The 19229-nt window shown below is 40.9% G+C and overlaps 2 protein-coding genes across 4 annotated transcripts; both read right to left on the reverse strand.

The window, feature by feature from the left end:
- Positions 1-510: 510 nt before the first annotated feature.
- LOC306859570 (protein TASOR-like) lies at positions 511-13060 on the reverse strand. Of its 3 annotated transcripts, XM_079400667.1 has the most exons (24): positions 12572-13000; positions 11246-11391; positions 11005-11097; positions 10195-10267; positions 9512-9603; positions 9252-9386; positions 9056-9171; positions 8928-8962; positions 8729-8834; positions 8541-8644; positions 8352-8455; positions 8078-8150; positions 7908-7982; positions 7118-7825; positions 6267-6535; positions 6063-6189; positions 4518-5356; positions 4299-4418; positions 4021-4180; positions 3456-3555; positions 3194-3372; positions 2957-3091; positions 2138-2866; positions 517-2056 (listed from the first exon to the last, which is right to left on the reverse strand). In XM_079400667.1, exons 1-24 carry the CDS (start codon positions 12879-12881, stop codon positions 1407-1409), a joined length of 5478 nt encoding a protein of 1825 aa, XP_079256793.1. In that variant the 5' UTR covers positions 12882-13000; the 3' UTR covers positions 517-1406. The 3 variants fall into 3 exon arrangements, with proteins under 3 accessions (XP_079256791.1, XP_079256792.1, XP_079256793.1); XM_079400665.1 differs by having other exon boundaries at positions 511-2866; positions 12572-13060; XM_079400666.1 differs by having other exon boundaries at positions 511-2866; positions 8928-8959.
- Positions 13061-13886: 826 nt separating this feature from the next.
- On the reverse strand, positions 13887-18237 carry LOC306860076 (dynein axonemal heavy chain 12-like; the record flags this gene model as incomplete). The annotated part of the gene is made up of 9 exons (XM_079401601.1): positions 13887-14062; positions 14281-14434; positions 15058-15601; positions 15673-15850; positions 15965-16210; positions 17051-17209; positions 17753-17884; positions 17983-18038; positions 18119-18237. The coding sequence occupies 9 exons, from the start codon at positions 18235-18237 to the stop codon at positions 13887-13889; spliced, it is 1764 nt and encodes a 587-aa protein (XP_079257727.1).
- Positions 18238-19229: the final 992 nt, after the last annotated feature.

The following is a 19229-nucleotide window of genomic DNA, read 5'->3' on the forward strand; positions in this document are numbered from 1 at the left end:
TTGAGAGATGACTATATCAAATGAGAGATGAGATGACCAAAAGTCAGATTTAGCAGATTACACTTTGGGGCAAAACTATTTTTTTAGCCTTTTCTTAATCCATTAATCTTTCTTCCCTCCCACCCTTATGCTGCTGGTGTGTTTTGGACCTATCTTTCTTTCAAACCTATACTGAACTCAGGTGGTGATATGTGTTTTGAGAATGTAAACTGGTGAGCCACCTAAAGAATTGTGCAAAACGGCATAATACACATTTGCAAACCATGCAAAACAGTTGTTTAAATGGACATAGTGAAAGATTCCAGATATTTTAAAAATACTTTTAACATTGCAGTTTCAACAGCCATTTCTGCAATAAAACGCCAGATTTTCAATTAACAGAGATAAGCATGCAGAAACTCCCATACGCTGGAACCAAACAACAGGCAACTCTCATCTCAATCACATCTGACGTTCACTTGGGTTGAAATATAGAAATAGTGTTATGAACAAAATCTTACGCATTGTTTTCAGAGACATAGCTGTTTATCTGGTAAATAGTAACATTTGTGAAATGCCTTGAGGTATTTTCTACAAAACTTCAGCTTACCATATTCATGTGTCATGTACAAAGGACAAAATCAGAGTCAGTTTTGAAATCAAGATGCATAATCTTCATTATATATTTAAACACATTAATTCGTTCTTTTTTGACAAGAAACATAACCCCCTTTAGAAAACTGCATCAGCATCAGGCCAGCAGAATCAATTAGGAAATGATGCCCTCTACTGGCCGGTTGTAAAACCATAAGGTCGAATGTTGCCAATGCACACAAACAACTTTGGCATTGATTAACCTCATTGGAAAAGAAAACCTGTAACCATTTTTATATAGCATCATAAATAACTATGTACATATACAAGGACTTCACACATTCTCAACTTCGAGTTAATACTGAACACAATATCACGTTTGATACAACCTTGTTTTAATAGAACATCTGTACAACCAAGAATGTAAAAAAAACAAAAACAGCTAAAATGAAGAATGACTCACTTTTTCTCTTTAAAAAAATATTGTCTGCATTTTGCTCCTTGTTCACAAACCATTTTTTTTTTTTTGAAAATCCGAACAAAAAGTATTGACAAAAATTAAACATTGAAAGGCAATTACATTTCTTGGCAATATAAATATAGTGGTATGAACAAGGTTTTTCAAACATCTTGTTTAGGAAGAGCATTACTGAAAACAGTGAAAATCTGGCCAATGTCTGAGTCACCAATCTCAGTCATACAAAACCAGATTTCAAATTTTTTTGTTTGTTTGTTTTTTTTATTTCAGATGATGATATTTTGATTTGATGTGCTCTTAATGTTAAATATGTACATTCCTAATGCAAGTAGTCTATAGGGCATCCCTACGGCATTTAGTTATAGGTGTAGTCCGAATAGTAGTCTGACCGACCACCCCCTCCCCTCCCAGGGGGATAACCCCAGTTACAGGACGGGCCCCCTCTCATGTGGCCCCGACCCGGTCTAGATCTCATGGGATGTGGCGGTACTCCTCGACCCCTGAAACCACCACGCATCATATCAGGATGTCCCCCTCTGGGATTGTACATGCTATTGTTGTGTCCGCCTCGGCACAAGGGTCCCATTGCGGCTCCAGGGATGGGTAAGAGTCCTCTGCTGGCAGTGCCACCCCTGGTGGGAGGGGCTTGACTGCCACCCTGACTTTCAGAGGAAGAGTTCACTGGAGTTCTGCTGCCTTGGCCGACTGAGGTTGAACTACCCAGTGCACCTCCTTTCTCTCCACCGGCCTCCTGCTGGACCACTTTAGAAGTTGCTGAAGTAGGGGCACCTTCTTCCTCTTGTCCACGAGCGGTTTCGCTCTCAGTGGCTCCCACCCATGATCCATCCGTGGGTCTTGCGGCCTCAGTTTGGGTGGAAGGTAGAGCACAGAATCCTGCCCCACTCTGTCCAGCCGCATAACTCTGCTGGGCTCCTGGTGTAGGACCCCAGCCAAAAAGCGGTGGAACAGGGGGAATTGGAGTGAGGGCTGGAAAAAGAGTAGTATCTGGGTAGGAAGGAAAAGTGGTGTGAAGAGAGGATGAGGAAGAAGCTGTGGATGTGGATGCAGGCTCTACACCTATCTTACATGTTTGAGAGCCAGCAAGTCCTAACCGATTGGCAGTGCTTGCCACTGCCACCCCAGGCACTCCCATGCTGTCAGGAACGGGTTGGGACTGTCCAGGCGGCTGAAGAGCGGTGGCTGATTCTGGAATAGAAGGCACCTCCACTGAGCTAACCTGGGGCTGAGGGAGGGAAAGGGGAACCGTGAGTGGTTGAGCAACAGGTATGATAGAGGTGTTTGTTGGAGTTTGGGTCCCAGGAGGAGCAGCAGTTTGGCTGTACTCTGATCCCCTGGAGGCCACGCTAACTGGAGACGAATATGCCGAGGACATATGGTATGCGGGAGAACCAGAGTAAGGGCTCCACTGTGCTGAGCTGGGACACAGGTAGCTCTGGTGGGGGTTCACACCGAAACTGGACAGGGTGTCCTCTACATCAGGCCTAGATGTGTTCTCCTGACTGGCAGCTTTATATTGAGCAATGGCAGACTTCAGAGCTGCATAATCATTGGAGAAAGAACCTTGGGTAGGGTAGGCGGAGGGGTTTGGTGGTACAAGTGGATCGCTAATGGGGTCCACACAGGGTTGGTCAGGGAGGGGAGGACGAAATCCATCGGTCTGGGGTGGAGGGGGCTGAGGTGCCTGGGGTTCCTGAAGGTCATTTTCAGTCTGAATGGACGTCTCTGTGATAATGGCCATGTCATCTTCAGAGTCTATAGACATGTCCTCCTCATCTCGAACCGCATCTGGCTCCACTGAGCAGTCAAAGAGAAGATAGTGTCAAAATTTAAATCTATAATTTCGTTCGGAATTTTGTCAGGAAAAGTAAAGGACTTTGTTTTTACCTGGTTCAGGTAGGGCAGCAACTGCTACTTCTTCCGGGACACTGATCAAACTCTGGAAGTTGTTCATGATGTCATTCATACCTGCAACGATGACTCCACTACCGGAGAACCGGGAGAACGTTTCATCGTGCTTTTCTGTTTACGAACACAGCACCAAGAGACTTAAACTTAACATATACAAGTCCACATACCAACATTCATATACACCAGTACTTCAACTAGACCTGTTCCCCGTACCTGTGAGGAAAACAAGGTGTCGAAGCGGTGTGTGCTGAGCTTGCAGCTTCACCAGACAATCCAAATCAGGAGCCTGCCTAGATGGAGTGTCACACTCGTGATAAGGCAGAAACTCCACCAGGTGTTTCTTCTGGTAGGTTGTCAGCAGGTTCAACAGATCCAGGGCCTCAGTGTTTAACCTGTGAAAGGGAGGATGTGTGAGATAGTGGAGACTAGGAGTCTGTCAGGATTGGCAAAACACATTAATCCATTTGTCTCTAACCTGCTGAGCTCTTTAAGCTTCTTCTGAGTCTTACAGTGCACCTTCCATTTCCAAGGTGAGCCCTGTTCCTCCAGGAACTTGAGAAATGCCTGTAGCTTCTCTGTAATCATAAATGTCAATGTGTTAAGTCTCAATCTTTTCTTGCATATTGTAACAATTTGAATCCAAAAAAATACATTTGAACAAAATGTAGGGTGGGAGTTGGTTCTGGACATCAGTTGATCGAATCAAGGCAGTTTTGAATGCATGAATTGAATTGCAAGAAAGGGGTGGTTTAAAGCAGATATACATCTCCAGAGAGGTCTGTAATTTCATCGGAAGATCAAACTACTGTGTTTTGTTTGATAATTATCCGTTTAAAACAAACAAAAAAAAGAGATACATGCATAGATGAATCATTCTCTAAATCATTAAGATGCACTGAGAAATTAGAGTGAATTTCCAATTCATGCAGACTTTAAAGGAAACAATACAATAATACACGTTCACACTCGAAGAGGGAATCCTTTCTACAAGCTGGTGTCTGATTTTGTAAACCCCTCTACAATCTACCTTTAGTTCTCACCTTGTGTTATATTGTCAGGGTTGAGAATGAGCTCATCCGACACAATGAGTCCTCCAGACACGAAAAGCTCATTGTAAGTGCGATTTTTCACATCATCCAGGCTGTCCACTCCAGCAAAGTAAACTGTGGGCAATTTCTTCAGAGACACCAGTGCTGGAATCTAAATAGAGAATAGAGGGAACAATGCCTTAAAACAGATGCTTCTCAGTTTGCTTTGTGCAACTAATTAACTAGTTAAAAAAACAGTTTAAAGTTAAAAGTGGTGAGTTATTATGTACCTTATGTACATGAGCGGCTATATCCTCATTCTGAATAATGATCATGAACTTCTGCTGACTTTTACTCTCCAGATAATTCTGAGGGTTGCCATCAATATTGCCAAGGCTTCGTAAATACTCCTGTAAAACCAAACAAATGCGGTTAAAGATAAGGTGTTTCAAAGGTTGGTCAAATGTATCAGGACACACTGAATATTCTGACACTTTATACTTTCAGACCTTGATCTCAGTGCAGAGTTCGCTCTCCTCATCTCCTCTTTGAATGTAAAACTTTACTGCATTTTTCTGCATGATCTCCATCAGTGTGCACAAAACATCAGGCTTGATTTGCCCAATAACGCTGCCTCCCACAATGCTTGAGGTTCCTGCATGAGTAGACTCTGAGGGAATCTCTGGGACTGAAGCAACTGGAGGTTGACTGGCACTTCCAGCAGATGGGGAGCACATAGGATTTTCCACAACATCTGTACTCTTGGGGTCAACTGATTTTTCTGCTGAAAACAGGTGGACCTCTTTGACAGTACCAAGGCGATGCTTGCCTGAAGGAGGAGGTTTAAGGGTAGCTTGCGGTTTGCTTGACAAAGCCTGAGACTTAGGCACTGGAGATGATGTTTTAGTGTGAGGATGAGCAGGAGGTGAGGGCAGCGTGGGTCGGGCAGGAGCTTGCATGACAGAAGGGGGCGGAGCAGGTGGCAAGGGGGTGGGCACTGGGGCAACAGCAGGTGGTGACACAACAGCCACAGGTTGTTCAGATGCCTTGGGAGCCCGGATCAAACGGTTCATCTTTTCACAGAGTGTGTTAACGTAGCTCTGCACAGGCATCGATGAGACATATTTGGATACAAAAGGTGAGAATGCAGAGCTTGACCATTTAGCCTGATCCTCACATCGCGGCAAAGGAGGCTGAGGGTTGTAAATTATATGTTGGGCCTCCATCAGTTTCTGCATCCCCGTGCAGAGGTTCTGGAACTCACTGTCGAGGATAGTGTCTACTTTCCTTGTAGGGTGTACCTGCTTCTCCCCTCCGCTCAAGCAAGGTTCACCAACACTCTCTAAAGCTAATAAAAGAATATGTATATTAGTTTGGTCAATTTATTATCTAAAATTATACATGTCAGTACTGTACTGTACAAGCGTACTGGACATTGCATATTTAAAACAAATTTTTAAACATACGTAAGCACATTACATTATAATAATAACTTTGATTAGATTATATGTTATACTACTGTTTAGAAGTTTGGGTTATTTCTATAGAAATTAATACTTTTATTCAGCAACAAAGTATTAAATTGACCAAAAGTGACAGTAAATACATTTATAATGTTACAAAAGATTTCTGTTTAAAATAAATGCTTTATATTCATCAAAAACTTTGATGTTTCTACAAAAATATTAAGCAGGACAGCTGTTTAACATTGATGATAATATTAATAATAAATTCTTCTTGAGTAGCAAAACAGTGTATTAGAATGATTTCTGAAGGAAATATTTTGCTATTACAGGAATGAATGACATTTTAAAACATTATACTACAAAAAAGTTATTTTAAATCATAAAAATATTTCATAATGTTACTGTTTTACTGTGTTTTTGATTTAATAAATGCAGCCTTCCAGAGCAAAATCTTTAAGAAACACTGTAAAAATGTACCACCCCAAACTTTTGGACAATAGTGTGTATTAACAAGAAGTCTGTTATTTTTTAAAGTTAATAGTAATAAAAAAAAAAGTCTGCGTTGCAAGCATGCAGGTGAGGACAGACCTCTGGTGGACGTTCCCCAGAGATGGTGGCTCTGATGTGAGGCTTCTGCTTGACGGGGGGGCTGCTGCTCCAGACTGGATGGGGGACTGTACACATCCATACTGCTCTTGCTGCAGGCCATCTGCTCCTAAACACACATACTACAGGTTAGAAAAAACAACAATTGGGTGTAGCGTTAGCTATACCATGAGGAACAGTCCACACCTCCAAGTAATCCTGGTTAACCTGCTCCTCATCAGCACGCCTACCACGCAGGTCAAGATCACAGTGGACGGCTGAGTCACTGGGGTCGTGTATCTCTGCGTTTTTGGGGAGCATCGCAGGCTGGCTGCTGGCAGGGTTAGAGCTTAGGGCCATCCTATTGAGCGTGCTGAGGAAGAGTTTAAGCAAGGCATGTGTGTCCCGGAGGGTGGGACTCTGAGTCACGCGGTCCCGCAGGTCAGTGTCACACAGCCCCATGCTGTCCATCACCACTAAGAGAAAGGGAAAACAGATGTCAACAAGGATCTCATGTCTCTAAGCAACTGCAGTCACACTCTATTGTAGATACAGCACCTACTCTCTCATTAGGGACAAATGAACACTTCACATTAGCTTCTGAATATTAGTACAGGAACTTACGCTTTTCACCTTTACTTACAGCACTAAATAAAAGATCAGTATTAATTTGCAGGTCTACAAATAATTAAAATTTTTCTAAAGCTGTATTATGCTTTTTTTTGTACATAATCACGTTTTTTTCTTAAAATTGACACTTTAGGCTTTTGGAAAAAAAGTAAATAAATAAAAACAAATAAATAAACATTTGAAAATAAGGATTGTTATCCTACATAACATCTTTGTTATGAAATAAAATAAAAAAAATTAAATATAATAAATTAAAAAAAATAAAAAATAAAAAAAGTATGAATTTAAGTCTAAATAAAATTTTAAAGCAAAGCCTAATCAGAATTTTTTTAAATTTCCCTAACTTTTCCAGTCCTTTCCAAACTTCACATACAGGGATTCCAGAATCATGTTGTACCGTCCTCAACATTAGTTCGGCGCAGACTCACCTCTTCCTGGCTCTCCATTCAGCAGACCCGTCCTAAGGTACTTGCTCACGCCCCCAGGACCTTCCCTCTCCAGCCTTCTCTTCAGGCCAGCAGCATCCCAGTCCTCTTCTCTTTCGGGCCCGCTCCCCTCCTCCTTGCCCAAAGTCCGCTTATGTAACTGTATCAGCTTTAGCAATTTCTCCATCTTTTCTTTGTCATACTCTCCCTGTGCCCTCTGAGCGCCGCCGTTAGACTGAGAAACCCCAATTGTGCTGCTACCCGGTGCCTGTCTATCCGACCCTCCCCAGTCCGAGACAGGACTGTACTCTTCTGCACCTGCTGGGGGAGACGATGCCCCCTGTTGGCTGTCCATCAGACCCTGCTGCAGTGCTTCCACTGGCAGCTGGAACTGTCCCGGACCATATATGTAAGAGTTCAGTGCCACATCCATATTCTTAGGACGAGGTGCCTGGTGTTGGTTAGTCCGGTCATCCAAATTTTGCCGGTACTCTACTATGTGGAAAGGCCGTATGACACCTTGCTCTTTCTGGTTGAGGTAGTCCAGCACCTGATGTTTCAGTCCCACCACGAGCTCTTTGGGTGGATTGGCACGCAGCTTGTATAGGCCGTGATGAAGGGCGGGTATAAAATTATCTACCTGATGGCTTATTGGGTCTTTAGGCTCTAATGGAACAAGAGGATCCTCATCTACTCCAGAGTTCTTCAAAACTAAAAAAAAACAAAAGAAGAAATCAGTGAAGAGTAAATACAAAGAAACTTAACAATAAATAAACATAAGAGAGACACTTACTCAACTTCGAGGTGATTCTTTGATCTTGAAATACAAAAAGCGCCTGCAAAACCCTGTCATTTCTTCCTCGTCGCTCTTTAAAGAAAAAAAAACAGACGGCCTCTGTTATTCCATGCAAGAATCACACTGTCAGTGTCAGATTTGTAGTTAAAAGCTGTGCATAAACCTACCGGGAGTAGTGTGCAACTGAGAAGAGGAAAGGAGGAAGAGAAATCCTTTGTCTATCAATGGCTTCACCAAAACCTAGAGTGAAGAGTTTAATTATAGCATGACTATAATAAAACACAGGCAGTTTAAATTCTGCATATCAGATCAGTTACACAGATTCTATCAACAGACTGAAGACATGTTATACAGGGGAGAGGGTTGGCAGTGATGCCCAGCTAGAGTAAAGCTGTGGACATTAATTCAATAAAGCGTAAAGTAGGCTGTGAATGAGCTCACCATTCTTTCTCTCTCAAGCCGGTGCAACAGTCCCGACAGACTGTTTTCCTGTTTACTCCTCCCCATGACCTCATACAGGCTGCAGTACATCCCACACTTAAATGCTGAAAAAAATGCCACATCACATTATCATATCAATACCAATTCATCAAATGTTGTGCTGAAAAGCATCACCGGTACTCATCCTACCCTCTCGTGATCCACTGTACGCTTCCCATGACAGCAAAATGGGCGGGATCTTTCGCTTTACTTGATCGAGATGCATAGCCGTATTAATGTCAAGCTTGTCTGGGCTGCGAAAGAAAAAAGAACAGCAATTTAAAAACAATGCACATCATTTTTGTTAAACTTTATTCGTAAAAAGAAAGGAGACTCACAGTTTAAGTGGAAGGTGAGGGAGACTTGAAGACCGAATGTAAACTTGATAGACCTCTTCTCCCTTATTCACCAACGAGCCACTCCAAACCGTATATCTTCGCCGAACTAAAGCAACAAATGAAGTAATAACACAATAAGTTGAATAAAATACCAAACTGATCATTTTATTAGACTGCTATGAGGAAAAACAAGTCATACCTCTTTGCCCTTCAAATAACGTGCTGTTTAATCTACTAAAAGAGGAAACAAACCGTTCAAAATTTTAATAAAACCACAACAGATTGTAATACGTTTTCTATGCACGCCATCAGTGATCTTGTTCATACCTGTGTGTGGCCGTGGCTGACTCTTTGCCTTTGTACTGAAAAGACACAACCGCATATGGCAACACATGCCTGGGCCTTGACCTTAGCTCCTCAAATGCAAATTCATAGAAGTATTGCTGGAATAAAGCACAGAGGGAAATAACAGGTCATCTATCTGAACAAATAATACAAAACAAAACAAAAATGAAACACTTACCTGAGTGTGCTCAAAGGCCCTATAGGACAATAATGAGGTAACTTTGCTGGCATTTTTGAAAACATGGCTGTCATATTTAAGTGTCGGCTCAAGATTGTTTTTGGGCATGTTGTCAAATATTGTCTTCACTTTACCCTGCAAAATAAGACAAAAGGTCACTACTGTTTTTGAAACCATAGTGAAATTATGCGTTTTAAATATAAAGCACTCCCTCAAAGTCAACTTTGACGTGTAAATGTTAGACTCTGTCAATAACTTACCTTCATGATTTTAAATATTATGATGTCTCCAGCAGCACCCACTTCAAATGGATTCATTTGTAACAAATCTGAGTATTTTGAGAGGTAAACCCCTATAAAAAAAAAATAAAAAAAAAGAGGATATGAGAGTTACTTGGGGCGACATTCCTAAGAGCCACAATCCATTTGGAATGCTGAGTCTCTGCACAGAGCATACTGTGTTTACTGAGATTAAATATTTGCAGAAACTATTTCGTTTCACCAGTTAAAGCAACCCTAGTCACATTCACTAGATGCTAGTTTTGTAAAAACACAGCAGCTGCTTCACTAAACCATACAAAGATAATCATGAATCAGAAATTTGCTGATCACTCAGCCAAGAACAAAATGTACATTGTTACTTCCAAAACCTCAAACATGCTCTGAAAATAGAAAGTAGTAATAGGGGTGACTAAAATAAAAAACAGATGTTACTTTACAAAATGTTTATCCATGCAAAAATGAATGTCTGTAACGTGTTTGGGTCATTAACATTTACTTGGCCTAGCGATCACAAGAAATTGTGGAGCAGCGGTCTTTTTGGCCCTGACCAATTCAACTACTCCAAACCACAAGATCAAGTGACCAGAGTCCTCCCAGGACTCCCCTCCTAAGCAAATGATTACGGCCAAACAGATATAAACAGCCTCTTCAGAAGCACTTACCTTTGACAGGGCTTCCCAGATTGTTGATCCGCGAATGTCCCACAGAAAGACCTTTTTCGCAGATCCAGTGAACCTGGTAAACACGAGCAGATATTACTTTGAATACAGTCGTGCTTTTGACCAAGACTATCACTAAAAGATGCCATTTAAAACCTTTTCAAATTGCTGGCTTACAGAATTATTAATCTCACATTTCCATTTACATGTTACACTGTATGTCCTGATAAATAATTAGACAAGACGACGAGACATTGCATCATCTAGCTGTTAAATCTAAACTGAAAGTTAAATTTCAGAGAGGGAGCCACAGTCTCATAAAGATGTATAATATGATCAGTTTAAATCAGAACAATGCTTGCACTGCTATATTTGATTCAAAAGTACAGATAAAAGTGTAATTACTGTGGCGGTTATGTAGTAAATACCTTATAAACTTTTTATAATGACTCAATATAAAATATGATAATTCACTCAAAAATGAATAATGTGTCATTTACTCAGCCTCATGTTTCAAAACTGCATGACTTTTATTCTTCTGTTGAACACAAAAGAAGATATTCTGAAGAATGTTGGTATGGAACAGTTGCTGGTCGCCATTCACTTCCAAAGACTGGAAAAAATACTATGGAAGCCAATGGCTACCAGCAACAGTTTGGTTACCCACATTCTTCAAAATATCTTCTTTTGTGTTCAACTGATACAGGTTTGGAACAACTTGAGGGTGAATAAATGACAGAATTTTTGAATGAACTCTAAGGTTACAGACACTTAACAAATCAGACACTTGAAACAAAACTAACACAGCCTCACCTTATTCCTCTCAGGCAGCAGAAAAGCATAGGATTCTGCGAGTTCTGCCTCTGTCCTGCCATTCTGCTTCAGTTCCCTTTTCTTCTCGATGAACTATAAAAAATACATAAACCATACCATATCATTATTTGATTCACTGAAAACAGCCCTCAAGTGGCCCGAGGACATTTCCAATTATCTAGTCCTTTACAAGCAAGCAAAAATGCTGTTCATCAACTAATTAACTTCACTCAGCGCTCACCTCTTTCTCCAAGAGCTCGTTGTGAACGAGAGACGCTTTGGTGTAGGTGAAAGTCCCTCGGGAGGTGGCGTCCAGGTAGCACGTGGACAGAAGCTTCACAACTTCCTCAAACTCTCTGGAATCTGGAGACAAGTGTTGAAGGAGACCTAAAGGACAACACACGAGTTAAATAGATATCAACGCATTCAAACAAGAAACTGTCAAGTGCATAAGGGAAAAAATTGGCGGTTTTATTTTAATTCAAATGCATAGTCATACATAACCTGACAAGACACTTTGCAAAATGCGATACATCTTGCAGTTCAGTGCATTAAATGGGTTTTTCAATACCTGACGGTGTTGTTGAAATTTACACAAAATAACCCTGCCAAAATGACACACAAACCTGCTGAAATTAAAAATAACATTTCACAATAATTACTAAACATCCGATAAAACAAATCAGAAAGTTCATAATCAATTAGCAAAACCATCGAATATTTTGGAACTAGCATTAATCGCTCAATTAACGCCTATGAGAGCCAAACAAACTGGCTTTGTCGATTGACTAATAAAAACATTTAAAAAATACATCAATTGGAGTTTAAAGTGCTGTTTAGAAAACAATTTAGCGTCTTGCTCGATAAAACATGATATAGAGCACCAACAAACAGAAAAAACGTGCACTAATGCCAAAGTGAAAGCTACTACAAACACCTCCCGGTCCAGCACACTTTCGATTTCATTCAAGCAGCGCTCTTCTGCTTAAAATATTTAATTTCTTTATTTCTTCTGCGCTAGAAGGACGTAATACGGGAAAGAATGGCGGTGTGCGTCCTAATAAGGCTGGTTGTACAGGACTGACAGGTGTTTCTAACCGTTGGGAGAAATGCAGTGGTCAACTGAATCACACTGCTGCCATTGATGAGGAGGGAAGAAGTGTGTCATGTGGGGTGGCAGCACTGTATGGTGTGGGAGGAGGAGTGTGACACCGGCCTCCGTGAGCTTTACAACCGTGCAGCGTGTCTACGAGGTTCGCGTTAAACGACTCGCGCGGGCGCGTGAAACGAACCGGATCCTCACGTGCTGTCCGAGTTGCACGAGAGCGCACGACTTTATTTCCTGCAGCTCCGAGCAGTGCACTAGTTAAAATTCCTTTAATAGCAGTAGTGCAAACATTTCGGTGCGTTATATAGATCCCCCATTTACTTATCAATACCGCCTAATTAATTTGACCCGAGGCGGTAAGCAGCGAGCTTTTAGCGAACTTGCAGGCTGTGAAACAGAAACAGTGCATTTCGGGAATGGCAGTAACATAGTAGTGGTGGTAGCAATGGGACACACAACCTTTCCGCTCCTTGATTTTCCTCGGAATCTGAAAATTCCTCCTTGGCAGCTCCTCGGTGGACCGCGGTAGTGTCGAGGGCGAACCGCCGCAGTTTTTTAGGTCCGACAGCCCTGCCTTCCGTCGCTCAGGAGCATCTTGTTCAGACATTTGCTCGTCTTCACATCCAGCTTGATCGCCATTTTGCTTGGATGTGGCCGTGCTAGAGGCTGACAACAATTGTTTCTTGCTATCGCCATCCTCCAAGGTTAGGCCGCCGGCTTTGCTGCTCTCCTTGTCGATTTTTCTCTCCTGGCTGAAATTGCTAGCCATTTTTCGGACCAGCGGTCCCCTCGTCAGCTGGCGATGAAGTTGGTTTCAGTGCCGCTTTACGGAGTAATTCTCCTTCTCAACCAGCCTCCGCCATTATGCATGTGACGTATACCTTCCCCACCACTGCAAAACTCTGGCGTCTGTTTACATTCACGCGGCCTGACGCCCCCCGGTGGCGCTACTGCGAACTGCGCGGCGTCTAGACGTCCTGACGGTGAGCTCCTCTGATCGCTGGCGCGTGAGAGAAACTCTAGAGAAACGGTGCCAAGAACGAATGGTCGAGCTGTCAGACAATAACTCTTAGTTTGGGGAAAGTCACTCCCTGAATCATCACGAGCCCTTTATGCTCAGCTAGGTCATTTCACGAATTTCGAAACAAAAAAAAATAGACATAGTTTACATAAACACGCATTATTCAAATAACATATTCTCACAACTCACGTACATAGGGGTCTACTAGTGAAAATGCTTCTATTCTGAACCCCCCTCCCCCCTTTTTTTATTGTAGCAATATTATTAGCATACTAATATACTACAAAAGGTTATGTAGCCTATATAGTGGCAGCGGCACTGAACTCCACAAGTTTGTGTGAAACCTTGCAATCATGTTCTTCAGCGTGATTTGAGAGCATCTTGGGCTTCAGTGGAAGAACATCTGACCGTTTGTACAAATAGTTTTGCTTCAAGTTTTGAATTAGCCAGAATCCTAAACTATGTCTTTCCAGAGATAGTTTACCAAAAAGGAAAAATCTGTCATCATTTAGTCACCCTCAAGTTGTTCCAAACCTGTACGAGTTTCTTTATTCTGTTGAACACACAAGAAAAGATAGTTTGATGATGAATGTGTGTAACCAAACGGTTGCTGGTAGCCATTGAATCACAGATTTTCAACACTGTGTATATTATTTTTATACACAAATGAATATTTCACAAGGCTTTTTAATAAAAAGTATACATTTATAAAGGTTTGTTATAGCAGCTTCTCTTAGATTTATCAATCTGGTTTTACTCTTCTGTCATACTTCCTCTGCTGTAAGTATCATACTCTTTGAAGCGAATATAGTCTTTGAGACTGGTGGGCAGAGGCAGGAAACTGATAAAAACTGGAGCCCTCAGACGCAAGCGACCCAAACGGTCACGGATCTTCAGTCTGCAGAGATGCTTCAGGCTTCGAGCATTTTCTGATGAGCAGAGAACATGCATAAATACATTCTGGAATGTGCTGCATTTTAATTTAAGTACATGATCACTTACGACAAGTATAACACAGCACATGTAGGAACTATGCATTAGGTCTACTGAGAATTTCAAGTTTGACAATCAAGTTTGTCTGGATCTCACTAAAGATAAACATGAACAGAATAAAGAACATGCTCCCAAGATGCGACTTGAGACTCACCTTGTATCTTACATATTTCTGGCCACTGTTTTTGTTCAACCAGAACACTCTTCAGTTTGGAGCAGAGAGTCACATGATCAACGTAATCCAACATGATTCTCACTACTTGGGCTGAGATGTGCTTGAGCCAGTACACAGTGATCACCTCACAGAACTGCACACACAAAAAATACGTTTAGACTTTCGGTAGGTACCTTAAAGAAACAGTTCACCCAAAGATGAAACTTCTGTCATCATTGATTCACCCTCATGTTGTTCCAAACCTGTTTGCCTTTCTTTCATCACAAAAGTTTTTTTTTTTTTTTAAGTCAATGGGAATGGGATTTCTGTTTGGACCTACATGTTCTTCAAAATATGTGCTTTTGTATTTTGTAGACAAAGTTATACACTATCATTCAAAAGAGTTTTTAATGCTTTTGAAAGAAGTCTCTTGTGCTCACTTTATTTGATAAAAACTACAGTAAAAAGAGTAATACTGTGGAATATTATTACAATTCCATAATATATTTTCAAATGTAATTTATTCCTGTAATGGCAAAGCTGAATTTTTCAGCAGCCATTACTCCAATCTTCAGTGTCACATGATCCTTCAGAAATCATCCTAATATGCTGATTTGATGCTCAAGAAACATTTATTATCATTATGACGCCCTCATTCATGAGGGTGAATCACATTAAGGTCAGTGAATTTTCATTTTCAATTCTGGGTACATGATTCCTTTAACAAGATCAGATCATACCCCTTAACTCTGAAAAATGAGCAGTAACTGGTCTTACCACATCATCTTTGATGACAGAAGTGCTCCAGCCCTCATAACCCACGGGCACATGTGAGGCCTGTCCATACGGGCAGTCAAAGCAGCGCTGCACATCATAGCCATTATTGAGCAGCATACGTAGCATCACTTCATCCTTAAGTGCGTACTGAAGGGCAGAGGGGAAGTGGGTGGTGTTGACACGGGAGTAGTAGTTCACATTGGCACCGTAGCGGAGCAGAGTGTTGATTAGCTCGTAGTTGCCCAGTCGCATGGCCACCTGCAGGCAGTTGACAGGGTCTTGATTGGGCATGGCCCCGCCCTCCAGAAGCAGCCTCGCTGACTGGACGTCGTTATTCGACACAGCGAAGAACAGCGCCGACCTGCGTTCGTCCTCATAGTTCCTGCGCACTCTGGGGTGTAGCATGAAGTTTGGGTCAAACCCGGAGCTCAGGAGCAGATCCAGACACTGAGAGTGACCGCCTGCAGCGGCAGAGTGTAACGGGCTCATGCCGCTCTCTTTGATCACCTCTTTCTTAGTCACAGGGATCAGCTGCTCCAGCACTCTATGAAAGACAAAGAGTTTTTTTTTGCGTAGACACTACATTGATCAACCCATCAGCAGGGTGGTACTCACAGTAGATGTCCACGGTACGCTGCACGGTGGATGGGGAGATGGCCAGTGTGGGTGGGAACGTTGGGATCGGCTCCATACTCCAGCAGCAGTGAAATGATATCGGGGTTTCCAGAAGCCGCAGCGTCGAATAAAACTGAGGCTGAACCAAGAGAATGAGGCTTGGACCACACACTGGCCCCTGAAGATGAGTGGGTCATTAAATGTTATGACAAGTGATCAATGCCAAACAGACCATTATAGACAGACAGACAGATATAGATTAGATAGACAGACAGATAGATTGCAAAATCACCTTTCTGAAGCAGAATCTCTACAACGTTAAAATGTCCAGCTTGAGCTGCAAGTTCTAAAGGAGTATGTTCACAGACGTCAATGATATTTGGGTCAGCGCCAGATTGTAGGAGTAGGTATACAAAGTTATCCAAGCCAAGCACAGATGCTTCATGCAAAGCGGTTCTTTGAAGACTTCCTTTTTGGTCCACTGTGGCATTGTAGCGTAGAAGCAGCAGAGCCAGGTCATACTGGTCATTCTTTATGGCTGGAAAAAAGGCAATTCATGTATTCAGGCCAATACTGATAAGATAATTATTTTAATGTTGAATCAATTTTATTAAGTTCTACACTATTTTGACTACAAAATTTAAAACTAAAACACTACAAATTAAAATCAGTCTGTTTAAATCAGTGGTTCTCAACCTTTTTGACAAGGCCCATTATTTTCCAAATGATTTTTAAAATATTTTACTCACAATTTCTATCTGATTAAATATTTAGAGCTTGGCGTATCTACAAAAAATGTATATTTATTATAAAAATATCTACTATGATTTAAGATCGTGTTATTTTACATACCTTTTCCAGACACAGAAATCACACTTTTTTAAAATTAAGCAAAAAAACTTAAATATATGACCGTTATATAACTTTATATGTAAATTTTAAATGTAAATAAATGTAAATTTTAAAATAAAATAAAACATTTAAATAATTCTAATCAATTTAAATTAACATTTGAAGTCATCCTAAGGCCACCATGACCTCTGACCCCTGGTTTAGAACTTCTACTTTAAATGCTACAGGTGAATTTAGGCATCACAATATTATGAAAACTGCAAATGTATATTGAGAATTGCATTTAACAGTGTTATTAAATGATCAAGTTTCTTGTCTCGGGTGCTAAACTTCACCAAATACTAAAGGAACACCGTATAGACTGAAGCGCAATACGTCATTTATCATGAATTGAAATAACAATACACTTCAATCTTTGTCCAAAAAAAAAGAGAGAGCGAGAGAGAGACTTGCAGTTCTAATCTTAAATGAGGAATGTGTGCTTACTAAGCATTCTATATGTTAAAAATAGCAATGCGTTCCACACCTGCAACCAATGCAGAATCATCATCCTCATTTTTACAGTCAGGGTCACAACCGTTCTGCAGCAGGAATGTGGCATTCTCTCGAAGACCGTGGACAACGGCGAGAAACAGCGGAGTCTCCCCTCTCAGAGTACGGCATTGCCCTGACCCCTGACGAGATGCTGAATGAGGAATTCTCATTAAGGAATGATTTAACATGTTTTGGGGGGTTTAGAGAGGTAACTATTATGGAAGCTTATTTCCACAGATAAATAAAAATATTAAAAAAGTAACTGCGACCACTCACAACTGTGAGTTTTTTATCTCACAATTCAGACTTTTTTTTCACACAATTCTGAGTTTATATATCGCAATTTTGACTTTAATTCTGAATCCACATCTCAAAATTCTGACTTTTGTTTCTTGGAATTTAGAGTTTACAACTTGCAATTCTGATTTTGTACTCTAAACTCTTAGACATCTCACAATTCAGAATTTTTGTCTTGGAATTATAAGTTAAGCTCTCGCAATTCTGACTTTCATGAAATTATGTTTTCATCTAACTTTTTTTCTGCCACTGAATGAAAAATAAAAATAGGTAATTGCGACTTTTTAGTCCCACCGTACAGAATTCTCCCTTTTTTCCCTTGCAACATCTCACTCGCAATTCTGACTTTTTTCCGAGGAAATAAGCTTCCATAGATACTTTATGCTATCTCTTGGACCTGCATAAGTGATCTCCAGAATGTTCCTCTTGTGTTGCACCGCTGCCTCATGCAAAGGAATCCAGCCCTTGCTGTCTGCATTAGACAAAGCCTCCTTATGCTGCACCAGGACCTTCAGAGCATCCTCATTACCTGACACCACACATGTAGTGAGCATCACGAAGACTCCAGATCTTCTACAGCACTTACTGAAAATGCTGATGAACATTTTTGAAGGATTTAGCTCTTACCAGCTTGTATAGCAGTGAAAATTTCCTCATGGTCGATGCAGTCTAATGGATCACTGCTGAGGGACATCAAAACAAAATGTTAGATCATAAGACACACGCTATTAGTGCAGTAATAAAAGTGTGGATTTAACTGTACCTGGTAGCTGAATCAGCATGTTTACTGTGCTCCAATAGACTCTGTTCAATCATGTACTGAGTGGCCTCATCTTCATCATCATCCCAGTCATCCTCCGCAGCCTCATACACTTCCTCCATATTTCACTAATAAACTCTAATTTGGCAATCAGAACCACAATATTTACCAGCAAATGGCATTTTCTGTCTTTACAATGTGAAAAAAGTGACTTTAGTTATCAGTATCTAAAAGTATCCGTAAGGTTTAAGAAACCTTAACTACAGGATATAAATGTGGATAAAGATACTAATAACTAAAGTCACTTTTTTCACATTTCACATTTTAGGATTTGCCAACCTAGTATAGGATCACAATAAACAGGCTAGTCAAATGTAGGAAAACATACACTGACTAGCATCAGTTTGACTCCTGAAGTCAATGTTATAAGGGTTTTTTCTGCAACAGACTGTATTGTATATGCATACAAGCTTTGGTTTCCAATAGCCAAAGCTGAAAATATCTGCTCTAGTTTCTACTGAGCTGGCTTGAATTACAAAAGGATGTAACCAACACTCAAAACTCTGTAGTTGTTACATTAAATTGTCAAATTCATGAATGTAAAAAGAGCCTAATATTATAATTAGAAGCTTTGGTAACTTCATCCTTTAAATGACTTTTTAAACATTTAAGAATGTTTTGTAAACATGCAACACATCCCATGCAATCTATTTCTGCAGAGATTTTCCAGGAGGAATAATCTGTTTACATATGCTTAATTCAAAGGCAAATGTTCCTTCTACCTGAGGCAACGGGAAATGTTGAAAACAGTCGTGGCAGTTGTATCTGTGCCGTGTTTTTGGTCGCTTTACACTCTTTAAACTATTTATATCTGTGCATGGTTAAAAATACATGCTCATGGGGCCTGGGCCAGCCAACCAACGCCTGGCTTTGACCCACTGCGTGACAGTCAGTCTTGCAATTCTACCCCACCAGACAGCTGACCTGAGTTAATGTTCTTAGCATTTGTGTTCTTAGGAACACTTGCAATGAGCCGCACTTTCTCTTGTATTCAGATGTCTGTTTGAACTAAACGGTAACCACACGTCTTTAAATTCACAGTGGACAGTACAAA

Source organism: Barbus barbus (assembly GCF_936440315.1).
Source record: "Barbus barbus genome assembly, chromosome: 40".
NCBI classification, from domain to species: domain Eukaryota; kingdom Metazoa; phylum Chordata; class Actinopteri; order Cypriniformes; family Cyprinidae; genus Barbus; species Barbus barbus.